General features: G+C 35.5%; 1 protein-coding gene across 6 annotated transcripts in view; it reads left to right on the top strand.

Moving 5' to 3' along the window:
• CDC42BPA (CDC42 binding protein kinase alpha) overlaps positions 1-19,826 on the top strand; it is a 160,763-nt gene that overhangs the window by 116,724 nt on the left and 24,213 nt on the right. For 3 of the 6 annotated variants that reach the window (XM_069484523.1, XM_069484520.1, XM_069484521.1), the window contains 8 exons: positions 7,556-7,639; positions 10,901-11,006; positions 12,263-12,399; positions 13,088-13,227; positions 14,448-14,529; positions 16,279-16,495; positions 17,373-17,435; positions 18,311-18,904. In XM_069484523.1, coding sequence (XP_069340624.1) covers positions 7,556-7,639; positions 10,901-11,006; positions 12,263-12,399; positions 13,088-13,227; positions 14,448-14,529; positions 16,279-16,495; positions 17,373-17,435; positions 18,311-18,904 — 1,423 coding nt within the window. Of the gene's footprint in view, positions 1-3,587; positions 3,693-7,555; positions 7,640-10,900; positions 11,007-12,262; positions 12,400-13,087; positions 13,228-14,447; positions 14,530-16,278; positions 16,496-17,372; positions 17,436-18,310; positions 18,905-19,826 lie in introns of all 6 variants that reach the window. The other 3 variants (XM_069484519.1, XM_069484518.1, XM_069484522.1) reach the window with 2 other exon arrangements.

Genomic DNA, 19,826 nt, shown 5'->3' with positions numbered 1-19,826 from the left:
AGCAGAATCTTTTAAAAGACCTGGGAAGTTTTTTTAAATTTGATATTTAAAACTTTTTTTGCTCTGAGTTAACTCATCTTTACTAAGCTTTGTTCCTTGTCTTTATGAGAAACACACTTGGAAAGTAAAGTGATAATTTTAAAACCTCAATTGTATATTCATGGTGGGTTTTTTAAATTAAAAGTCAGAGTATTGTTATAAATGGCATAGTTCAACTTTTTAATCTGTTCAGTTAATACCATATATTATTCTACTATTTTTACTTATTTTTAATTTTTTAAAAGGAAACTAACTTGGTTTTGTTTAATCTTTGAAATTGATTTTTACTTTAAGAGCATATAGCTCTAAAAAGCTAGTATGGCCATTTTCATTCTATTTTTACAATTAGTATTGGTTTATCTTTTTAATTGAAACATTTTCTACTTTTGAATAACTACCTTTTACCTCATTCAACTAAGAAAATTATTTTAAAATCTATCTTCATTTCTGTTGTTTTCTCTCATTTTTATTGATGGGTAAACAGTATTTTAGGTCTGTTAGACTTTAATAAAAACTGATTCTTCAGAACAGCCAAGAGGTTTGTCTTAAAAACTTCAAGAGTTTTATTTGAGTCACTAATTTGTGTAATCACAGATGAAACTAATGGCATATTTTTCCTTTACCCAATATCACACTGTCATAATTTCACAGTTTCAGAAGGTCCTAAAACACTGCTGGTGAATGTTTTAACAACCGTTTTGGGGGCCGGGGAAAGCCTTGCTTTTTAGATTTGCCAGTTTCATGACGTAGACATCCCGTTAGACCATGTACTGACAGAATGGCTTACGGTAGCATATTCTAATTTCAGTGCAAAGAAAGTATCAAACAGTATGCTCAACTTTTGTCAACGTGTTTACGTGGCTCAGAGAGCAGGCCTGCTGTAAAACGTCAACCAGTACTATTAGAAACAGCAAGTTACTGTGTTTCCCGTTTTTAAAGAGTTCTTAAAGTAATTGGGCCCAGAGGATACAAAACCAGTACATTAACTATTCAGTCCTATTCCCAGCGTTACCTTTCACACAGGAACTTCTGATTTTGTGTTTCAGTGAAGCTATAGTGCTAAAGGCTTTTGTGACAGGTCAGAGACTTTTAAATTTTCTGAAAATGGCCCAGTTTTTTACACATAGAAAATCCTCTGCTTGGATACTCAGTTTTAAGTTCTTTAAAATGTATCAATTCTGCTTTGCTTATCAGTTCCATTTTAACTGAACCCCCTCTCTTATGAACTCTTAATTTTACCTTACCATTTATATAATCTTATAGAAACTAGAAGGAGGAGATTTTTAGAACATAAAAGACATTTCTGCCTTATTCCCAATCCAGGGTCGTGTTTCAGATTCATGATTTAAACTGGTTACCTTCTCCACGGCTGTCCCTGAAGAAAATTGTGAACTGGCAGAATTTGTCTTGAGTCCCATTTTCTTCCTTTACTCTCCTCTTCCTAGTCAAAATTCACTGTCAGCGTGGCTTCTCCTTTGGCATGTGTAATTGTGATGTTTAATGGACATCCTTGCAGTTTAAGACGACACTTTTAAAAAAAAAAATGTCTCCTAATGATGACTTGAGCCCTGCCACTTGATGGGAAGAATCAGCAGAACTTACAGGATCTCATTTGGAATTGACGTTCTCTATTGTAATTTTGTTCCTGTTCATTTTTAAATTTTCTTCTTGTTTCACTGGTAAGATGATGCTCAGTTTTAAACACTAGAAGTGTACAAGTTACTTTGTTACAATAAAACTAACACACTAAAAAAAAAAAAATTCACTGTCAGGAAATGAGATAATATAACAGCCTCCATGATTGTTAAATTACTTTGAGTATCTCTGCCGTGGAGGTGCCTGTGTAAAACAGAAAGAAGTGAATTTGGAGGCAAGAGGTAGAATTCAGGCCTGGTTCTCCAGCTTCCCAAGGGACAGTACTTTTATGAGATCAGCCACATCACACATGCAGAGCTGTTATTCAGCTGGTAAGGTTTAGCTCAGCAGTTCCAGTTTTTTAAAATGTTGAAGTACTTTCCTAGCAGTTGGTAAATCATTAGCTGCTCCAAGTCCCCTAGTTTCCCTCGCTGAGACCCTTATTCCTCACTTCTCCAAAATCTAAAAATTAAAGGGTAAGGCCTGGTGGTAGCCATGTTGGTCAGCCCCACCAAAGCCTTGTTTTTGGGTTGCCGGAATACCTGTCCATGCCCACCATCCCGGGAGGTCATAGCTGGGCAGCAGTAGAGGGCTGCCATAGTGTTTGCAGCCTGCTAGCCTGTCCCTCCCAAACATCTGTCAGATTTTTTAAATTTTCCACATTGAACAGAAGTTGACTGTTGTCTGCATATGTAACATGTCATAAATGCATAACAGAATACGTTACTTATAGATGGGAAAATATCCCTAAGTTGAGAAAATAATTTGTAGCCTTAGAGATTGAAGCCATGTGCCCAGAGTTCTGTTGAGATGAAAACAGAGCTGAGAAGTTAATTTCTAGGGAAGCCTTTTGTTTCCAAGTGTTTCTATTCCCAATCATCTATTACTCAGCCCAGAATTTTAAAGAGGTTTTGTTTGTTCATTTAGTTTTGAGTACAAAGGTGCAAGGGCCATTATTATTTTAATCAATTGTTCAAATAATTCTACTTTGTCAAAACATTCTCATGACTGCACCTGAATCTTTTCTTCCTGGCATTTCTAAGGGGTACATTATTGTCATCATGTCTTCCATCTAAAATAGTAATCGTAATAATAACAAAGGAAAATTTTAAGTTCATATTTAAAATCCTTAAACTGATGCCCTTTTTACTGATTTGTAGCTTCTGATCTAAGCATTGTTATTGCTGTACACCATATTCAAAACAAGTTCCCTAACCTCCTTTCTAAGTTGTCTTCATTGCCCTTTCATTTTAAAAACTCAATCCTAGTAATTTTGAAAATTGCCAAACTGAAGTCAATCAGATCTCTTACGCTAAATTTTAGCCCAAAGCATTTTTTAATTTCTAAACATACTTGGCTTAAAAGACTGCAACGGGATAGACATAAGCGCTGGTATTTCTACTGCCGCAAAACAAAAAGGAGATTTACTGTAGCCACCAGCATGAATCTGACAGGTAGTTTCTTTTTCTTTCAATACATGACTAGTAAGAGACCAAATTTTATTCTTACCAAGGACAAAATTATCTCTTTATCTGTAGTGTATATCTCTATTAAGTATCAAATATTTTGCATGTATTTCACATATACGACTTACTTTGTGAAAGACAGAAGTTCGATGCGGAATGCAAATGCAGAACACGGAGCAGAGATGAGTGCTCCAAGCTAGAGATCAGTGAAGATTGGGAAGGAGCCTTTGGTTCACTACTGTTGTCTTAACCCGTGTTTACGTTAAAGCTAGCGGTTACGCTTTTGTGTACTGACACGTCCCAACGTGAATATTCAAACTAAAGTTGGTCATCCTCCTTTCTTAAGAAATGTTGTCATAATCATGCCTTACAGAAATTGACTGCAAGCTGCACACTGTTTAAAAGTGATTTCTTGGGTTTTTTGTGTTTCCCGACTTATTTTCCTAGACCGATCCCGTTGAGAACACACATGTACGGAACTCGAGCGTCAAGTTTTACATCCAGTCACGGTCCACATCTCCTTCCACCTCTAGTGAAGCTGAGCCAGTTAAGGTGCCTCGCTGGAGCAGCCTTGCTCTCCCCAACTCTCCACTTGTGTCAGGAAAGAGGGAATTGAAAAAAACAAGTGAAATCTGTCTTCTTTTAGTCAAATATGTTGCATAATAAGTCAGTCTATTGAAATCACTACATTTAACTGATAACGTAGATAGAAGTAGAAAACTAAAGTAGAAAAATTGTCCCCAAATATTCAACCTGAAATAGACCAAAAAAAAAAAAAAAAAAGGCAGTCTTTATTTTAATTAGAGAACTGTGTAGAACAGAGGATAGAGTTATGTAAATTTTGGAATTATCATAAACAAACTTTGTAGGCACTTGGCAGTCCAGGTGTCATTCACACATTTTAATTCTTCTAATAAATTTTATAAGCTGTGATATAATTAATCTGTGACATCATAAATAGAGCTAAAAAATAAAATTGCCACTGTCGGCAACTGAATAGTTGGCCTGCTAAATCAGCAACTGGCATTCAACTAAATCATGCCTTTTAGTGATTTAAAAAAAACTGTGCTGTCTTTACACTTCCTATCTATCAATCGGTCAGTTTTCTCAAGAGAGATCATTTGCTCCACAAGTTAGAGGCATGTTGTACCTCAGTTCCTGCCATCTTGCTTCAAGGTGCAGTTCTGGGTCTTCACTCAGCATCACAGGTCAGACAGAGCTCCCTGCTTCCGTTTTTTAATCTCCAGAACTGTGTCTGACATTCCAGGAGAAGCAGACAGTTCAATCTGAAAAGCTCTCTGAAGTGAAGTGTGAGTTTTAATCAGATCCTGACTTGTTTTTTCCAACCCTGTGATAGATTCTTTGAAATGGGATAAGTTAATGAGACCCTCTGGTTTTTAAATTATAATTATCTTAGTATTTCAGGTTTATACATTGTATATTTTAATGATAAAATATTTCAAGCATATAGAGAATAGGATATATACCCGTGTAACCGTCACCCACAGATTTAACAGATATGAACATTTTCCCCCCCTTTTTTTTTCAGATTTTTATTCAAAGAAAATATTCCAGAAACATGTGAAACAGCCTCTTCTGTACCATTCCCCTCTCTACTTTCCCAGACATATCTAACTATCCTAAAGCTGGGGTGCACCTTTCCTTCCTTGGTTTTACGTGTTTATTTCATTTGTATCCATAAATGACGCATTATCCATAAATGATACATGGTGATGCTTATCGTGTATTTAAAATTTACACAAATGTTACCTGTATCCTTCCGTAACTTTTTGCACTCAAAAGTATGATTTTGAGATTTATTCATACAGATACACGTTCATTAAGTTCATTCATAACAACTGCTGCATACTCTTACATTGTATGAATATACCACAGCTATTTATCCATTCTCCTATGGTTGGATATTTAGGTTTCTGACTTTTTGGTATTACAATCAATGCTGAAGTGAACATCTTACTTTTGCAAATGTGTAGAGTTAGTTTAGCGTATGTGCTTAGAAGTGGAATTACTGGGTTAGGTGATATATCCATCCTCAACTTTAACCAGATCTTGCCAAATTGTTTTTGGAGTGGTTGGACCAATTTTCACTCTCACAGCAGTGTGTGAGAGTTCCCCCTTGCCCCACATCCTTGCCAACTGTTTGTATTGTCAGACACAAACTTTTGCCAGTTTGATGGATATGAAGTGAAATTTTTGCTTTAACTTACTTTTCTAGTGTTATTCAGCATCTTTTTATATGTTTATCGATGATTGATGATTTGCGTGTTCGTGTCCTTTTTCCGTTGTTCTATTGAATTATTTTTCCTGTGGTTTAAGTGTTCTTTATATATTCTGGATGCTAATTCTTTGCTAGCTATATGCATTGCAAATATTTTCTCGCAGTCTGTGGCTTATTTTTAAGTTTTATTTTTGGTATCTTTTTGTCTTGTGAAAGTTTTGATTTTTAAGTAGTTATATTTATCAATCTTTTGTTTTATGACTTGTGCTTTTTTGTGTCTTTTTAAAGCGGTTCTTCCCTGTACAGAAATTATAAAGATTTTTCTTCCATAAGTTGTTCTAAAAGTTTTTGTTTTTACATGCTTAGGACCTTAATCAAACTGAAATGTATTGTTATAAATAATGAGAAATGGAGTTCTAATCTCTGTTTCCCATATAAACAACTGACTCTCCCCGCATTGATTTGTAATGCTGTCTCTGCTTCATATGCATGGATCTGCTTGGGAGTTCTCTATTCTCTTCCATTGTTCTTTTTGTTATTCCTGAACTGACACCAAATTGTCTTAATTGCTGTAGCTCTGAAATAATTCCTGGTACCTGGTGTGGTGAGCCACCCCATCCCACCTTATTCTTCTTCCATTTCCTCTTGACCCTTTATTTTTCAATTACTTTTAAAATCAGCTTATCAAGTTCCTTGTGGGGCTTTTGATTGGAATTGCATTGAATTTATAGATTTGAGAAGAATTGACATCTTCATGATATTGGGTATTTCCACCTATGAACATGGTGTACATATTAGTTAGGTATTTTACATCCTTTGGTAAAGTTTTATTATTTTCAATATATTCCATATTGCTTGTTAAATTTGTCCCTAGATACCTTAAATTTTTTGTTGCTACGGTGAGTGGAATCCTTTCAAAATATATTTTCTTATTAGGCATTGACCGTCTTCATAAACTCTGTTGATCTTGTATCTAGCACTTTTGCTTGACTCTTTAAGTCTTAGAACTTCTCTAGGACTTTCTATGTAAATTCTAATGACAATTTTGTTTCTTATTATTTTTTATTAACTTTAGTATAGCTTTTCATTATTCTCTTTTATCTTTTATATTTATCTTTTCAAATGTTAAATTATAAATTGGGTATAAAACTTTTTCAAGCTGTTTAAAAGTAAATAAAATTTAAATTAGAACTAAACTCACAATTAAACAGAGAACTCTGAGAAATTCAACTGAATTCCATTTTAAGGCTATAGTGCATATAAAATATTCTAATTTTGGTGGTGATACAGTAACAAAGGCAAAAGGAGACCATCTGTTTTTCTCTTAATACTTTAAAATATTCTGTAACCTTATGCAAGGACTTTTCCTCTTATTTTCTTGCTTAGCATGCTAAAATGCAGTTATTCTTCATGTCTTGATTTATACTTTGCTAATTAAGCAATGGCTCTTTTTGCCCACAATAACATCCAATAAAATCATTGGTTCCTTTCATTCAAAGAAAAATCTTACAGTAATAACCCATAAAAGAATACTATATGTTACAAAGCTAACTAATAAAGATATCATTGTTAACTAAATTTATATTAAGTTGAAACTTCCAAAAATATTAAATAATCTCACTCCTTTCTTTGGAAATTAATTTCTGCATAAAAATCCCACTAATCTCAATCTTTGTAGCTATGTATTCAAATCCACAGAGCGGTGTTCTGTATATGTAATATATGTTCTATATATGGAAGTTGAGTAGTTCAAATAATTTTCTATTTTTGCTATAAATCTTGCTAAAAACTCACATACTTTTTGGAATTAATATGGAAAATTCAGATGAATGTGAAAATTAATATTCTCATTTTTATGTAGGCTACATGCTATAACTTTTTTGGGTTTTCTTGCATGGATTTTCTTTTCCAAATTATTTATTTTTACTAAATAAATTTACAAACTTAAATAATTTTTAGTAAGTGAACAAATATTTCATTTGTAGATATTGCAGTCAGAAATTTAAATTATTAACACTGTGAGAATTTTAGCTTTATTGAGTTTTTTTAAATTAGTAGAACTTTTTGCTTTATTTGTGTTTTGTTTGGTTTTACTTACTTTCGTATTTTTCAAGTTATATTTGAAACAGATGGAGCGTTTCATGACACTTATTTCCTTTTTTGCCCCTGGATTCAGGTTGTAGACTCTACTCCACTTCCAGTTCACACACCAACCTTAAAGAAAAAGGGATGTCCGGGTTCAACTGGCCTTCCAGCTAAGGTACTCAAGCTAGTCACAAAGCATAGTGTATTCCAAAAACAAATAAGAATGGATTTCCTCTGCTTTGCGTATTTGCTTTGATTTTTTGATACTGATTTCTTCAAAGTTACAATCATATGTTTAAGTAAATATTGATAATAAGGAAATGAAGCGTAAGTATGGCTCTTAGGTTGAAGAGAATAAATAGAAGATTAGCAAATAAAAGGTGTAACTTTCCAATCTGTAGAAGGAAATGCTATCCACTGAATAGCAACCAGACAGGAAAAAGAGACAAAAGGAAATCATGGTGACACAGTACTCTTGTTGTGTAATAAATTGTCTCAGCTCTTGGCAGATTAAAACAACCCTTTTTTTATGCTCACAATTTATTGGGGTATGAATTTGGGAAGGGCTCCACAGGGAAATTCTCATTAGGGGTCTTCCATGCAGTTGGATCAATAGCAAGACATCAGCTGCAACTGAAGTTAGCTGAAGATTCAACTGGGCGGGATGTTCAGTTCCCACGACAGGCAGTTATTGCTGTGGGTGAGCTACTGCTGATCTCCCAGCATGACAGTCACAGTCCTCCTACGTAGCAGCTGGCTTCCTGCAGAGTGAACATAGTAAGAGAACCAGGTGGCAGCTGCGTGGCTTAAAGCAAAGGTGTATAGAAAGGTAGAGAAAAAAAGGAAAGTAGAGGTCACAAGTAAGTACTACAAAATGGAATTTAAGGTGAAAAACATAAAAAGGCATAAAAGAGAACGTTGTATACTAATAAAGGGAATAATAGGTGAAGAAAATAATAACGATCATGATGGTATATGGACCTAACTATAAAGCCCTAAGCTATGTAAAGCAAGAATGATAGAACTAGGGAGAGAAGCAGATTAGAGATAGATTAGAAATTTTAATACACACCCTGTAAACAAACAATATAGTAGGAAATAAGTGCAAAGCAGAGGACAGACAGAAGGTTAGTATCTGCGTATACCAGTAGCTTTTATAAACAAGAGAATATACAATAATAGTAAACTGGCTAAAAGCCAAGGAATAAGCAAATGAACGAATAAAAATAGCCAACAAGCTGAAAAGATGCTCAAACTTATTAGAAGTTGGGAAAAACCAAATTAAAGTAATAATGAGATATCCCTTGACATTTACACATAAATATCCCCATTAAAAGTAGGGTACTAGGATACATTATAGGTGGAAATGTGAATCAATACCACCTTTTAAAAAGCAATCTAAAAACTTTTTTTTATGTTACTCAGACTGGTCTTGAATCCCTGGGCTCAAGCCTTTGTCAGCCTCCTGAGTGTCTGGGATTACAGGCACATGCCACCAAAGCTGGCTTAAAAACATTTTTGATTTAAAATATGTATCAGTGCATCTTTTGAATCCAGTGAGTAGAGGATTCTGGGAACTTGATAGCAGTGGAAATTTTGAATCTCACTGAATCTCCACTTAAAAAGATAGACCAACTGGAAAGGATAGCAAAATTTTAAAACCCACAAATAAGACATAAACAAGAATAGACAAAAAGATTTCCCACAAAGTCCAAAATACTAACTGAGGGAAACAAACCACCAGCATCTATCCGCAAGACCTACATGGTATTTAAAATTATCCTAGAGAATGTTAAGGTAAGGCAAAGGACTTGTGATGATCTTGAGAGCCAGACAATCCACCAAAACACCATCAAGTACTGCTGCAGAATTCTGAGAACAGCAGAAAGTGGGAGGGGACTTTGCAGGCTCCACTCCACAGGTGAGTGTGGCGGAGGAAGACCTGAAACTGCTAGTTACGAGTTCTCAAAGCTAACGCCCTTCCCCAAGGAGACACAGCTGGGAGTGGATTCAGACCTGAGCAGGACAGAGAAGGAAAAAAGTTCAGGTATATAAGAAGAGGAAATGAAGATTTCTGAAAGTATGAGATTGTATTTTTTATCATTTTATGAAAATAACAGAAAAGGGAATCTAGAACCACAGAGCTAGAAAAACTATCCTAGCCCACCCCTCCCTGAAAATGACAGGAAAAGTCATTTCACTGAAAAATGAGAAATTGAACCAGGTGCAGTGGCTCACACCTGTAATCCCAGGACTTTGGGAGGCTGAGGTGGGAGCATCACTTGAGACACTAGGAGTTTGAGACCAGCCTGAGCAACATAGCCAGACCCCGGCTCTACAAAAAATAGAAAAATTAGCCAAGCATGGTAGCACACGCCTATGGCCCCAGCTACTCAGGAGGCTGAGATGGGAGGATCGTGGGAGCCCAGGAGTTCGTGGTTGCAGTGAGCTATGATGACACCACTGCACTCTAGCCCAGGCAACAGAGTGAGACCCTTTCTAAGAAAAGGAAAAAAGAAAGTATTTTTTGAGTGCTTACTATGTGCTGGGCACTGTTTGAAAGGCTTTGTTTATATTAATACTTATTTAACCACCGCCTTGAAGTAGATACTATTGTTGATCCTATTTTATACCTGAGGAAAGTGAGAGATAGAAGTTATTTGTTCCTAACTTCACACAGCAGAATGAAGGAATGATTATTCATTATAATTCATTTATTGTTAAAACTTGCTGAAGAGTTAATCTGAAGAAGAAAGAAGTATTCTGAAGAGATAAAGTGTACATTGGCTTATCATCATAGAATCAGACCAGATTTAGAGAACTTTACTGGGTTTCCAGTAGGAAATTTCAGTCTGCCATCTGTCCCTGGAATAATATATTTGTATGATATTTTTATCTGCTCAAGCATAAGACTGCCTCCTTCCATGGAAGGAAAGAGATCTGTGAAATATATTATTTGTTCTTGGTCCCAGAAAATGAAATGTGTGGTTCAGAGTAGAAATAAGAATTTTCAGTTACTTTTTGTTCTTCCTAAGAAGATACAAAGCATATTAAAATTCTGTGTTTATATAGGCATGTATATGCAAGATTTTGCTTAACTCTTTGCTGAAGGATAATTTGGAGAATTTATAAAAATCCTGAAGCCAAGATTTGTGAGCCAGAAAAAAGCTACAGTTTATATTACATACTTTTCAAATAGCATTTTAGAGCAATTGATTATCATTTAACTTCTTACATTATTTTAGCTTATGCCAGCTCAGTATTGCCGAAAAATATTTAAAGAGTATAAACTAGAAGAAGATACAATGAGAAATAGAAAGAATTCATTCTACTTCTATTTAAAAAACATTCTAGAAGATGCTGTGGGGTGTAGGGGCTCACATTATGGAACTCCTTTGAATAGTTAGCACATATGCTTTATCAATTTGTTTTGCAGCGCAAGACTCACCAGTTTTTCGTAAAATCTTTTACTGCTCCTACAAAATGTCATCAGTGTACCTCTTTGATGGTGGGTTTGATAAGACAAGGCTGCTCATGTGAAGGTAAGAACAAAATGGAAAGAAAATGTGACCGTAGAGTCCTAGCATTCACCATCTAAATTGTGATCAAATAACTTTATTCTCTTTAAAAGGTATATAAATGTTTGCTTGTTTATTTTACTTAATCCTTTGCTTTTATGTGTGTAACAGGAGTAGAAACAATACGCTAAGCACCTTGTCTGTTGAATGTTAGAGAAACTAGACAGATAGAAACAGTTTTTACAGGAGATACATTTAAATGTTTTGTTCATCTTTGTTTCATTATTCAGGTGCATTTGTGGTCCCAAAAATCCATTAATCTCTATGGTGAAAGACATAAAAGTTATCCTTGACTCTATTAATTTAATTTTAACCTTTGTTTAATTTATTAGAAAAATTATTAAAAAGTAGGCAGCAACTTGGTATGTTTTAAGAAATATTAAAAGTCTGCCAGTATACCTCAAAGATGTTTCATTCTTAGCATGAATAGCAGAGGTTTTTCCCTACCCTTTCTGTGCGATTCGTCACGTGTTTATGGAATGCGCCTCTCTGCTCCTGGGCCCAGGGGATGCAGCAGCAGATCGGGGGAAAGACCAGGATCCTGCCCACGTGGAGCTCACGTTCTGAGAAGCAAGGGACAAAGTATCAGGGTCATTTGAACAGAAAACAAAGTATATTTGTTTGGGAACCTCTTTATTTTTCCTAGGGCCTCTGCAATAGAAATGATTTAAGTTATAAATGGCATATATTATTAATTTATGAATGTATTAGAAATACACTTTTTTAAAAATCAAGTGAGACTTGCTACTACAGTATCACCTTATATATGATTTGCTGGTTTATCTCATGAAAAAGACAAGAAGATACTTGGTAATTCAAGTTCTAGTACTAGTTTCCATTTCCAGTCTCTTCTGCTCTTAGGGTTGGGAAGAACCTCAGGGGGATGTAGTCAGTCCCCATCAGATGCATTTGTTTCCTTTATGTATACTTGTAGCTAGCCTGTATTGACCACTTTGAGTAAGGGGGAAATTAATAGCATTTTAGGGCAATGCACTCTATGTTTGGTTAGTTCTCACAACTAAAGTGGAAGACCCATATTACATTGTTTTAACTAGTCCGTTGGATACATGGATTTGAAGCCAAAGAAAATGTTGAGGATTATAAAATAAAATCAAAGCTAAGCATTCATCTAACAACATCTTGCACGCAGTGAGTTCTGAGTGAATTTTCTTTTTGTTGAAATGAATTTTTATCAAATGTTTCTTTTTTCCCTCTGAAAGTGTGTGGATTCTCATGTCATATAACTTGTGTAAACAAAGCACCAACTGCTTGTCCAGTTCCTCCGGAGCAGACGAAAGGTCCCCTGGGTATAGATCCGCAGAAAGGAATAGGAACAGCATACGAAGGTCATGTCCGAGTAAGTATGATCAAGTTGGGTTTAGATTAATCTTTTAAGGTATATTAATGAATTAAAATAAAATATAGTCATTTTAAGAACATATTACTTGACAGAAATTTAAGTGAATAAAATTGATCTAATAATTTTATTTCATTCAGAGTAATGATTTGAGAGCAAAAACTTACTTGTTACTTGGCAATAAATTCTAAAATGTCTCAAACTTTTCTGTATTGTCCCTATCTCATGATGAACAGTTGTTAAAATCTCTATAAAGGAGTCTTTGGCACCTGTTCTTGCCAGAGAGGTGGCATATAGTTATGAATTAGGAGATATTATCAAGGCCTAATCTTGTTATCTTGGGTACTATTTACAGTGTAAGCTGAATTTCATCTTATCACCAAATTTTTCTTTTATGCTATTTAGAAAGAAAATGGTGAATGTTATTTTAATAAATTACTAGTGAAAATTAAAATGGTGCCACTTAAATATCTTTCAGAATAAAAAGTCAGTGTTCGATGCGTGTGTTCTCATGTTTTCTCATATGTTACTATGTCCCATCTGCTACTTCACCCACCGAAGTTGCAAACTTACAACATGTGTACATTATCTTTACAATTTCACCATGCAATGACATATGTAATTAAAGGGCTCTGATTGACATTTTCATTTGATTTGTTTTTGTTTGTTTACCTAAAACAAAACTAAGATTCCTAAGCCAGCTGGAGTAAAGAAAGGATGGCAAAGAGCACTGGCTGTGGTTTGTGACTTCAAACTCTTTCTGTACGACATTGCTGAAGGCAAAGCTTCTCAGCCCAGTGTTGTCATTAGTCAAGTGATCGACATGAGGTAAGCTTTTGAAGGCAAAAATATTTGTGTCATTGCAGCATAGGAGTTCAAATTTTTGTGATTTTTAAAAAATTGTGTTGGCATGGTTCATTTAAATCTAATTTCATATTAATTTCTAATTACTGTTAATATTGATGTAGTAACAATTAAAACTAGGAAGCAAGGTGTAGTCATAGGACAGGTTGGTATGTTTGTTGAGACTGTGGGGTTAGGAGTCGAGAAAAACAAGCTGGTGTTTGAGTTCAAAAGACCAGTTTAAAGATTGCTGGGGTGACGGAGGCCTAACGTGTGATGTTTATGTCCCGTAAAGGCTTGGAATATAATTCTAATGTGAGGAAAGGAAATGAAAATCTCAAAATCAGACAAGCTCTTGGAAAACATAACGATTCAGTAAATATTTAAATAAGTACATCTCCTGAATGTTTCTGGTCTCATTTTTCAGATCCTTCCCCTGTCCTTGGAGTGCTCTCCTTTTCCTCTTCTCCTGACTCCAGGCCCGGCCCCGAGTGGTCTCATTTACTCCCGTAGCTTCCACCATCACCTCTGCGTTTATGGCCCCCAAACGTGTATCTCCCGTCAGATATGTCCACCCATGACTCAAACCAAAATTTCCCGCCGCGCCTCACACTGGCATTTCACACCAGCATCTCAGACACACTGTCTTCTCCCACGGGGACAGAGTGTGAAGGGATAGGTGTGAGAAACATCAGCAAGGACGATCTGACAGAACCTGCTGAGAGCATAGAAAGGTAGCAGGGAGAGGACTAGGTGTCCAGCCTTCTGCGACCACAAGAATGATGATACCGATAACAAAATTAAGGGAATCACAAGAAATAAACTGTTGTGGAAGAAATCTGGTTGAGATGTTGAAGGAACAATAATATGTCAGATGAGCTGGGTTGAGGGCACTTAAGATTTATTATGGGAGGCAAGAGTTCAAGTCCCAGTTCTTCATATATACTAGCCTTGTGACTTTGGGTAAGCCAGCAATTATTTCTAGCTCTTGTATCATGTGCCACTGTTAAGTTATTCTTGATAAATTACTTCTGGCACTATTGATTACAATGGGGGAAAAATAAAAAAAAATTTTTAAATTCAATTTGAGTGTTTTGGGTAGTTAGGCTTTGCAGATTGCTTCATATGTGTTATTTAGACACACACTCAAAGACACACACACAGCGCTGCATATACTGACTTTTAATGTTTCTCTTTTCATTCAGGGATGAAGAATTTTCTGTGAGTTCAGTCTTGGCTTCTGATGTTATTCATGCAAGTCGAAAAGATATACCCTGTATATTTAGAGTAAGTGTGTGCTATAATTTGATCACTGAATTATTTATTTTTAATGAGTATGTTTTTGCCTCTCCATCTAAATGATAAAATTACTATGAGTAGAGCCAAATCTTGTATTTCTTTGTACACTTCGTATTATCCAGTACTTTAATGTATAGAAAATTGGTGCTAAGTAAACATTTAATTAGTGAAAGACTTGTAGAAAGCATGGAATATATGGCTTCTGAAATATGTTTTCTGATAGATAATGTTTTTGAGCCCCAGTTCAGTTTTTAAATATATACTGCCACATGGAAAATTAGATACGTGAGATTTCTCAAGTTTTTTAAAAATAAAAGTTTCTTTCTTTAAAAATTAATGCATTTCAGTTATCTACTGCTTTGTAACAACCACGCCAAAACTTAGTGGCTTAAACCAACAATGATTTATTATTTTTCACTATTCTGTGGGTCAGCTGTACAGTTCTTGTGGTATTGGCTGCATTCAGCTCGTTTGGAGCCAGAACATCCAAAATGACCTTCCTCTCACATCTGGGGTCTTGGTGCTGGCTGTTAGCTGGGTGGTCTCAGTTCCCTTCTCTGTGGACTCTGTCCATGTTCCCTGATGATTGGGAGCCTGGCCAAGCTCTCAGTGGCTGGCTTCTAAAAGAGCAAAAGATTGGGCCCAAAAAGGCATAATAACCCTTCTGCATTATGTTGATCAAAGCAAGTCATGAGGTCAGACCAATTTTAAGGGGAGGGGAGATAGACTCCACCTCTCAATGAAAAGAATGGAATTCCATAGGAGGCATCGTTGGTAGCCATCTTTGGAGGCTGTTGACCACAATATGATCTTGAGTTGGTGAATTAAGACAATAGAGGTTAAAAAAAAAAAGACTACTGCCCTATAGTCATGCCTGTCTGCTTAGTACTTGTTTGTGAATCTGGTATCTGTGGAAGGTCAGACAAAGACTATACTTAGTCTCCCAGTTCTCAGACTGACAACTGTTTAGTCTCCTCCCAGCCAGCAGTGGAGTCTATTGGAGGCCCACTTACCTGTTTTAACTTACCTATTTTAATAAGGAACCCATATATATAAAATTTAAATCTGTTCTTATTGTGAATGCTGTTTGTGTATTGATAAGCCTCCATTCAAATACTAATTCAAGTGATCCAGTCTTCTCTAATGATAATGTGAGTTATTGTTATGAAGAGAAAATGTAAGTATTTCTGACTTTTTAAAATAAGTTGAAAGTCACTATGGTGTAGTGCTTAGGAGCAAAGACACAGGATCCTAGACTTCTAGTTATGTGCCCTGGGAAAAATTAACTACTTTCTCTGTATCACAGTTTTTTCATATATACAATAAGGATTTAATGACAGTACTATTACTATGTCCTGAAGATGTTAATAGGTTTAAATGAGTTAATACTTACAAAGTGCTTAGATCTACCCAGTGGTCGGTAATTACTCAATGATGACAGTTGTTATGCTTGTATGAGTATTTGTAATGCATCCTTAGTGATAACGTGCTGGCACTTTTATAGCAAGGAAAATGAAAATGATACTAACATTTTGGATGATATATGCCCCTTTGCTTTGTCATGAGTTCTGGTGCTAAAATTAGTTACTCGGATGTATGCTAACTAAACTCCATTAGAGGTATCATCTAATGCATGCTCATTTTATTGGTGAGTGCTAAGCAAGCTAGCATAATCTTGAAACTAGCATAAAGGGTTTCTGTTTTCTAATATCATGAATATTGATTAAATTGTTCCAGGTCACAGCTTCCCAGCTCTCAGCATCTAATAACAAATGTTCGATCCTGATGCTGGCAGATAGTGAGAATGAGAGGAGTAAGTGGGTAGGAGTGCTGAGTGAATTGCACAAGATTTTGAAGAAAAACAAATTCAGAGACCGCTCAGTCTACGTTCCCAAAGAGGCTTATGACAGCGCTCTACCCCTCATTAAAACAACCCAGGCAGCTGCAATCATAGGTACGAATTTAAAACATTTGTCATATTCTCGTAATTGTGTACTAATCTAGCTTGTGAACAGGGAGTGGCTTTCATCTAGGAATCTTCAGTGTTCAACATACTATGTGTTATATCACAAATGCTCAGTAAATGTTTGTTGTATGAATGAATCCTATATAAGATCTTTGTTTTTCAGTAAACAAGAGTACATTTTCTTCTGAAAAAGTTAACGGTGCAAAAGATTAACCTACTAATCTATTTTCTGCTTGTGTGACTTAGAACAAGTTAATTTCTTAGAGCGTAAGTTTAATATGTAAAATGTAAAATACTGAATACCTTGCTAAGGTTATTGGGAAGTCTAAATAAGATGGAATACATAACAAAGAGCCTGCGTGATAAATGCCCTTAACAAATGACAGCTTCTGTGTCTGGAGGTTTAAATTTTTGCTGTATTCTTACATATACATCCAATTCTTTTGTTAGTTTCCAGTAAATAACAAAAAGTTTAATGAGTAGGTTAAAATGCCTTTCACGATTTTTCCCTCCCGAAACAAGAAATGGATGGAACTGTACCCAGAGCACTAACAAACTAGGTTTTTGTTTTTCTTTCTTTCTTTTTTTTTTTGTTGTTTTACCATTTATTGAATAAACATTTACTTCTTTTTGTGGATATTGATATATTTTTTAATTATTGTTTTCTTAAGAAAGACATGAGATATTTACCACTGTAATCTAAAAGGAAATTTAATACTGTAAATTGCTACTGCTGTATTTTGATTTTTTAAATTTATTTTATTTCCATTTTTTTTGCACCAAATTTCCTTATTATCTGGTTTATTCTGTTAGCTTTACATGGCTTTTTCCTAATAAAAATGTTTCATATTTATGTCTTACATAGATCATGAAAGGATAGCTTTGGGAAATGAAGAAGGGTTATTTGTTATTCATGTCACCAAAGATGGTAAGAGAAAACTTAACTATTTTGGAGTAATTTTAAATCCTATGTTGTTAGAAAATTCTAAACTCTAGATTCTACATTGTATAAAGGGCAAGATTTGCTCTTATTTATTCTATAACTGAAATTTTTCACTTAATTTGATGTTTATAAGTTAAAAGATTATTTTTCAATTCCTGTAATGCCCCTGAGTTCTCGAACTTCAAGTGTGTATTGTCTTTCTTGTGTCATTTTATTTAACGGCTCTGCTGTTTGAACTCAGATTGCATTTCTAAAGATGGTACCTAAGAAAAAATACAACTTGAGTTTCTTGTTGTTCTGTTAATACTAGTAAGAGGAAACGACTATTAAAGTGTTTGGGTTTTTTTCCCCCACAGTCCAATACAGCAGATTTTTTTCTAGGGAGAAATTAAATGCTGGTTGAAATAAAGAGAAACCAGTCTAACCTGGTATTCATGAATATAGTATTCTTGGTTCTGTCTTTATATGAAGTTAGATCGTGGGAAAACAATGCATTTAAACTTCATTAGTTTAGAATATGAGTTAACTCGGTTTTTAAAAATATGAACCCCATGGCGAAGTTCCCTAGAATTAAGTGCCCATAAAAAGATTTTTCTTGAAGATTTGACATGCTTTTACACAAGAACTCTTTGCCTTGGCTGCCAGAAATCTCAGTGCTAAATTTAATACCTACTATAAGTGAGTCAAATTATAGTTGGTTTAATTATCTTCCTTTTTCTCTGTGATTTCTGATCTCTTATTATTCTGTGTGTGCATCTGTGTTTTTATTACAAGTTAATGTATATCCGCTGAGTATAATTGGGATATGATTAATAAAGAAAACTACTTTGCATTTGATTTATTATTATTTCTGTGTGTAGAAATTATTAGAGTTGGTGACAATAAGAAGATTCATCAGATTGAACTAATTCCAAATGATCAGCTCGTTGCTGTGATCTCAGGACGAAATCGTCACGTACGACTTTTTCCTATGTCAGCTTTGGACGGGCGAGAGACAGATTTTTACAAGCTGGCAGAAACTAAAGGCTGTCAAACCATAACTTCCGGGAAGGTGCGCCATGGAGCTCTCACATGCCTGTGCGTGGCTATGAAAAGGCAGGTCCTCTGTTACGAACTATTTCAGAGCAAGACCCGGCACAGAAAATTTAAGGAAATTCAAGTCCCATATAATGTCCAGTGGATGGCCATCTTCAGCGAACAGCTCTGTGTGGGCTTCCAGTCGGGATTCCTCAGATACCCCTTGAATGGAGAAGGAAGTCCGTACAGTCTGCTCCATTCCAATGACCACACACTGTCGTTCATCGCACACCAGCCAGTGGATGCTCTCTGCGCAGTCGAGATCTCCAGTAAAGAGTACCTGCTGTGTTTTAGCAGCATTGGCGTCTACACCGACTGCCAGGGCCGAAGATCCAGACAGCAGGAGCTCATGTGGCCAGCAAATCCTTCCTCTTGTTGTAAGAGCCCCTTTCTTATCACTGGCTTACCTCTGTGTCTTTTCCCTTTCTCTTTTCTTCCACTTCGTCTTCTAAATGTTGTCATTGTTAATAACAGATTCTTTAAGTCATTCTTAAGGGTTTTTTCTAAGTATTATGTTATATAAAAACCATGTGTAGTTAGGCCTAGGCAGACAGGGTCAGCATTAACCTGTGCATCAGTAAAACTGATCTTTCTGTAGAGTACTTTACTGAGATGAATTTTTTTATCCTATGTTGTGTTTAGAAATAACCCTAAATTATCTTCACTGTCCCCCAAAATAAAGCGCTTGTAAGCATCAGTAGCTCATAGGACTTATTCTGGAAGATTAGTTACTAAGTGAATTATTGAATCAATCATGTAAAGGTATAAATAGCATCTATAAGAGGTGTTATTCAGTTTCACATTTTTACCTAGATAAGTAGATATTTTAAATTGCTTATTTCACTCTTGAGACATTAATAAATTATTGAGGGAAGGTAGCTCGGGGGTCCCTGTCCTTCCCCTCTCTCTCCCTCTCTCTCTGGAGAGAGAGGGCGGGCGGGCCCAGCCCCTGAAAAGGTAAATGAATGAATGAATACTTTTAATTACTGAATACTTTCATTATTGAATAATTACTATTGGATATATGCCATTGCACTGTGTGAGATACAGCAATGAATGAAATAGATGCAGTCTTACCCTCACAGAGCATGGAGTGCAGTAGAGCAGATTCATGATAAAACAAGTAATTGCAGTCGAAAATAAGCGCTCCGGTAGCAGAAGTACAGGGTTCTATAGAAGTGCATAGGAGGAGCATCTAATCCACATCGTTTTGTTTGTAATGGAAAATACCTGAGCATGTTTAAATGCTAGAGAGAAAAAACCACCGGGGAACTACTAGGAACCACATAGTTGAGCATG

This window comes from Eulemur rufifrons, chromosome 11, assembly GCF_041146395.1.
Source record: "Eulemur rufifrons isolate Redbay chromosome 11, OSU_ERuf_1, whole genome shotgun sequence".
NCBI classification, from domain to species: Eukaryota; Metazoa; Chordata; class Mammalia; order Primates; family Lemuridae; genus Eulemur; species Eulemur rufifrons.
This window is presented reverse-complemented; position numbering and strand designations above follow the sequence as displayed.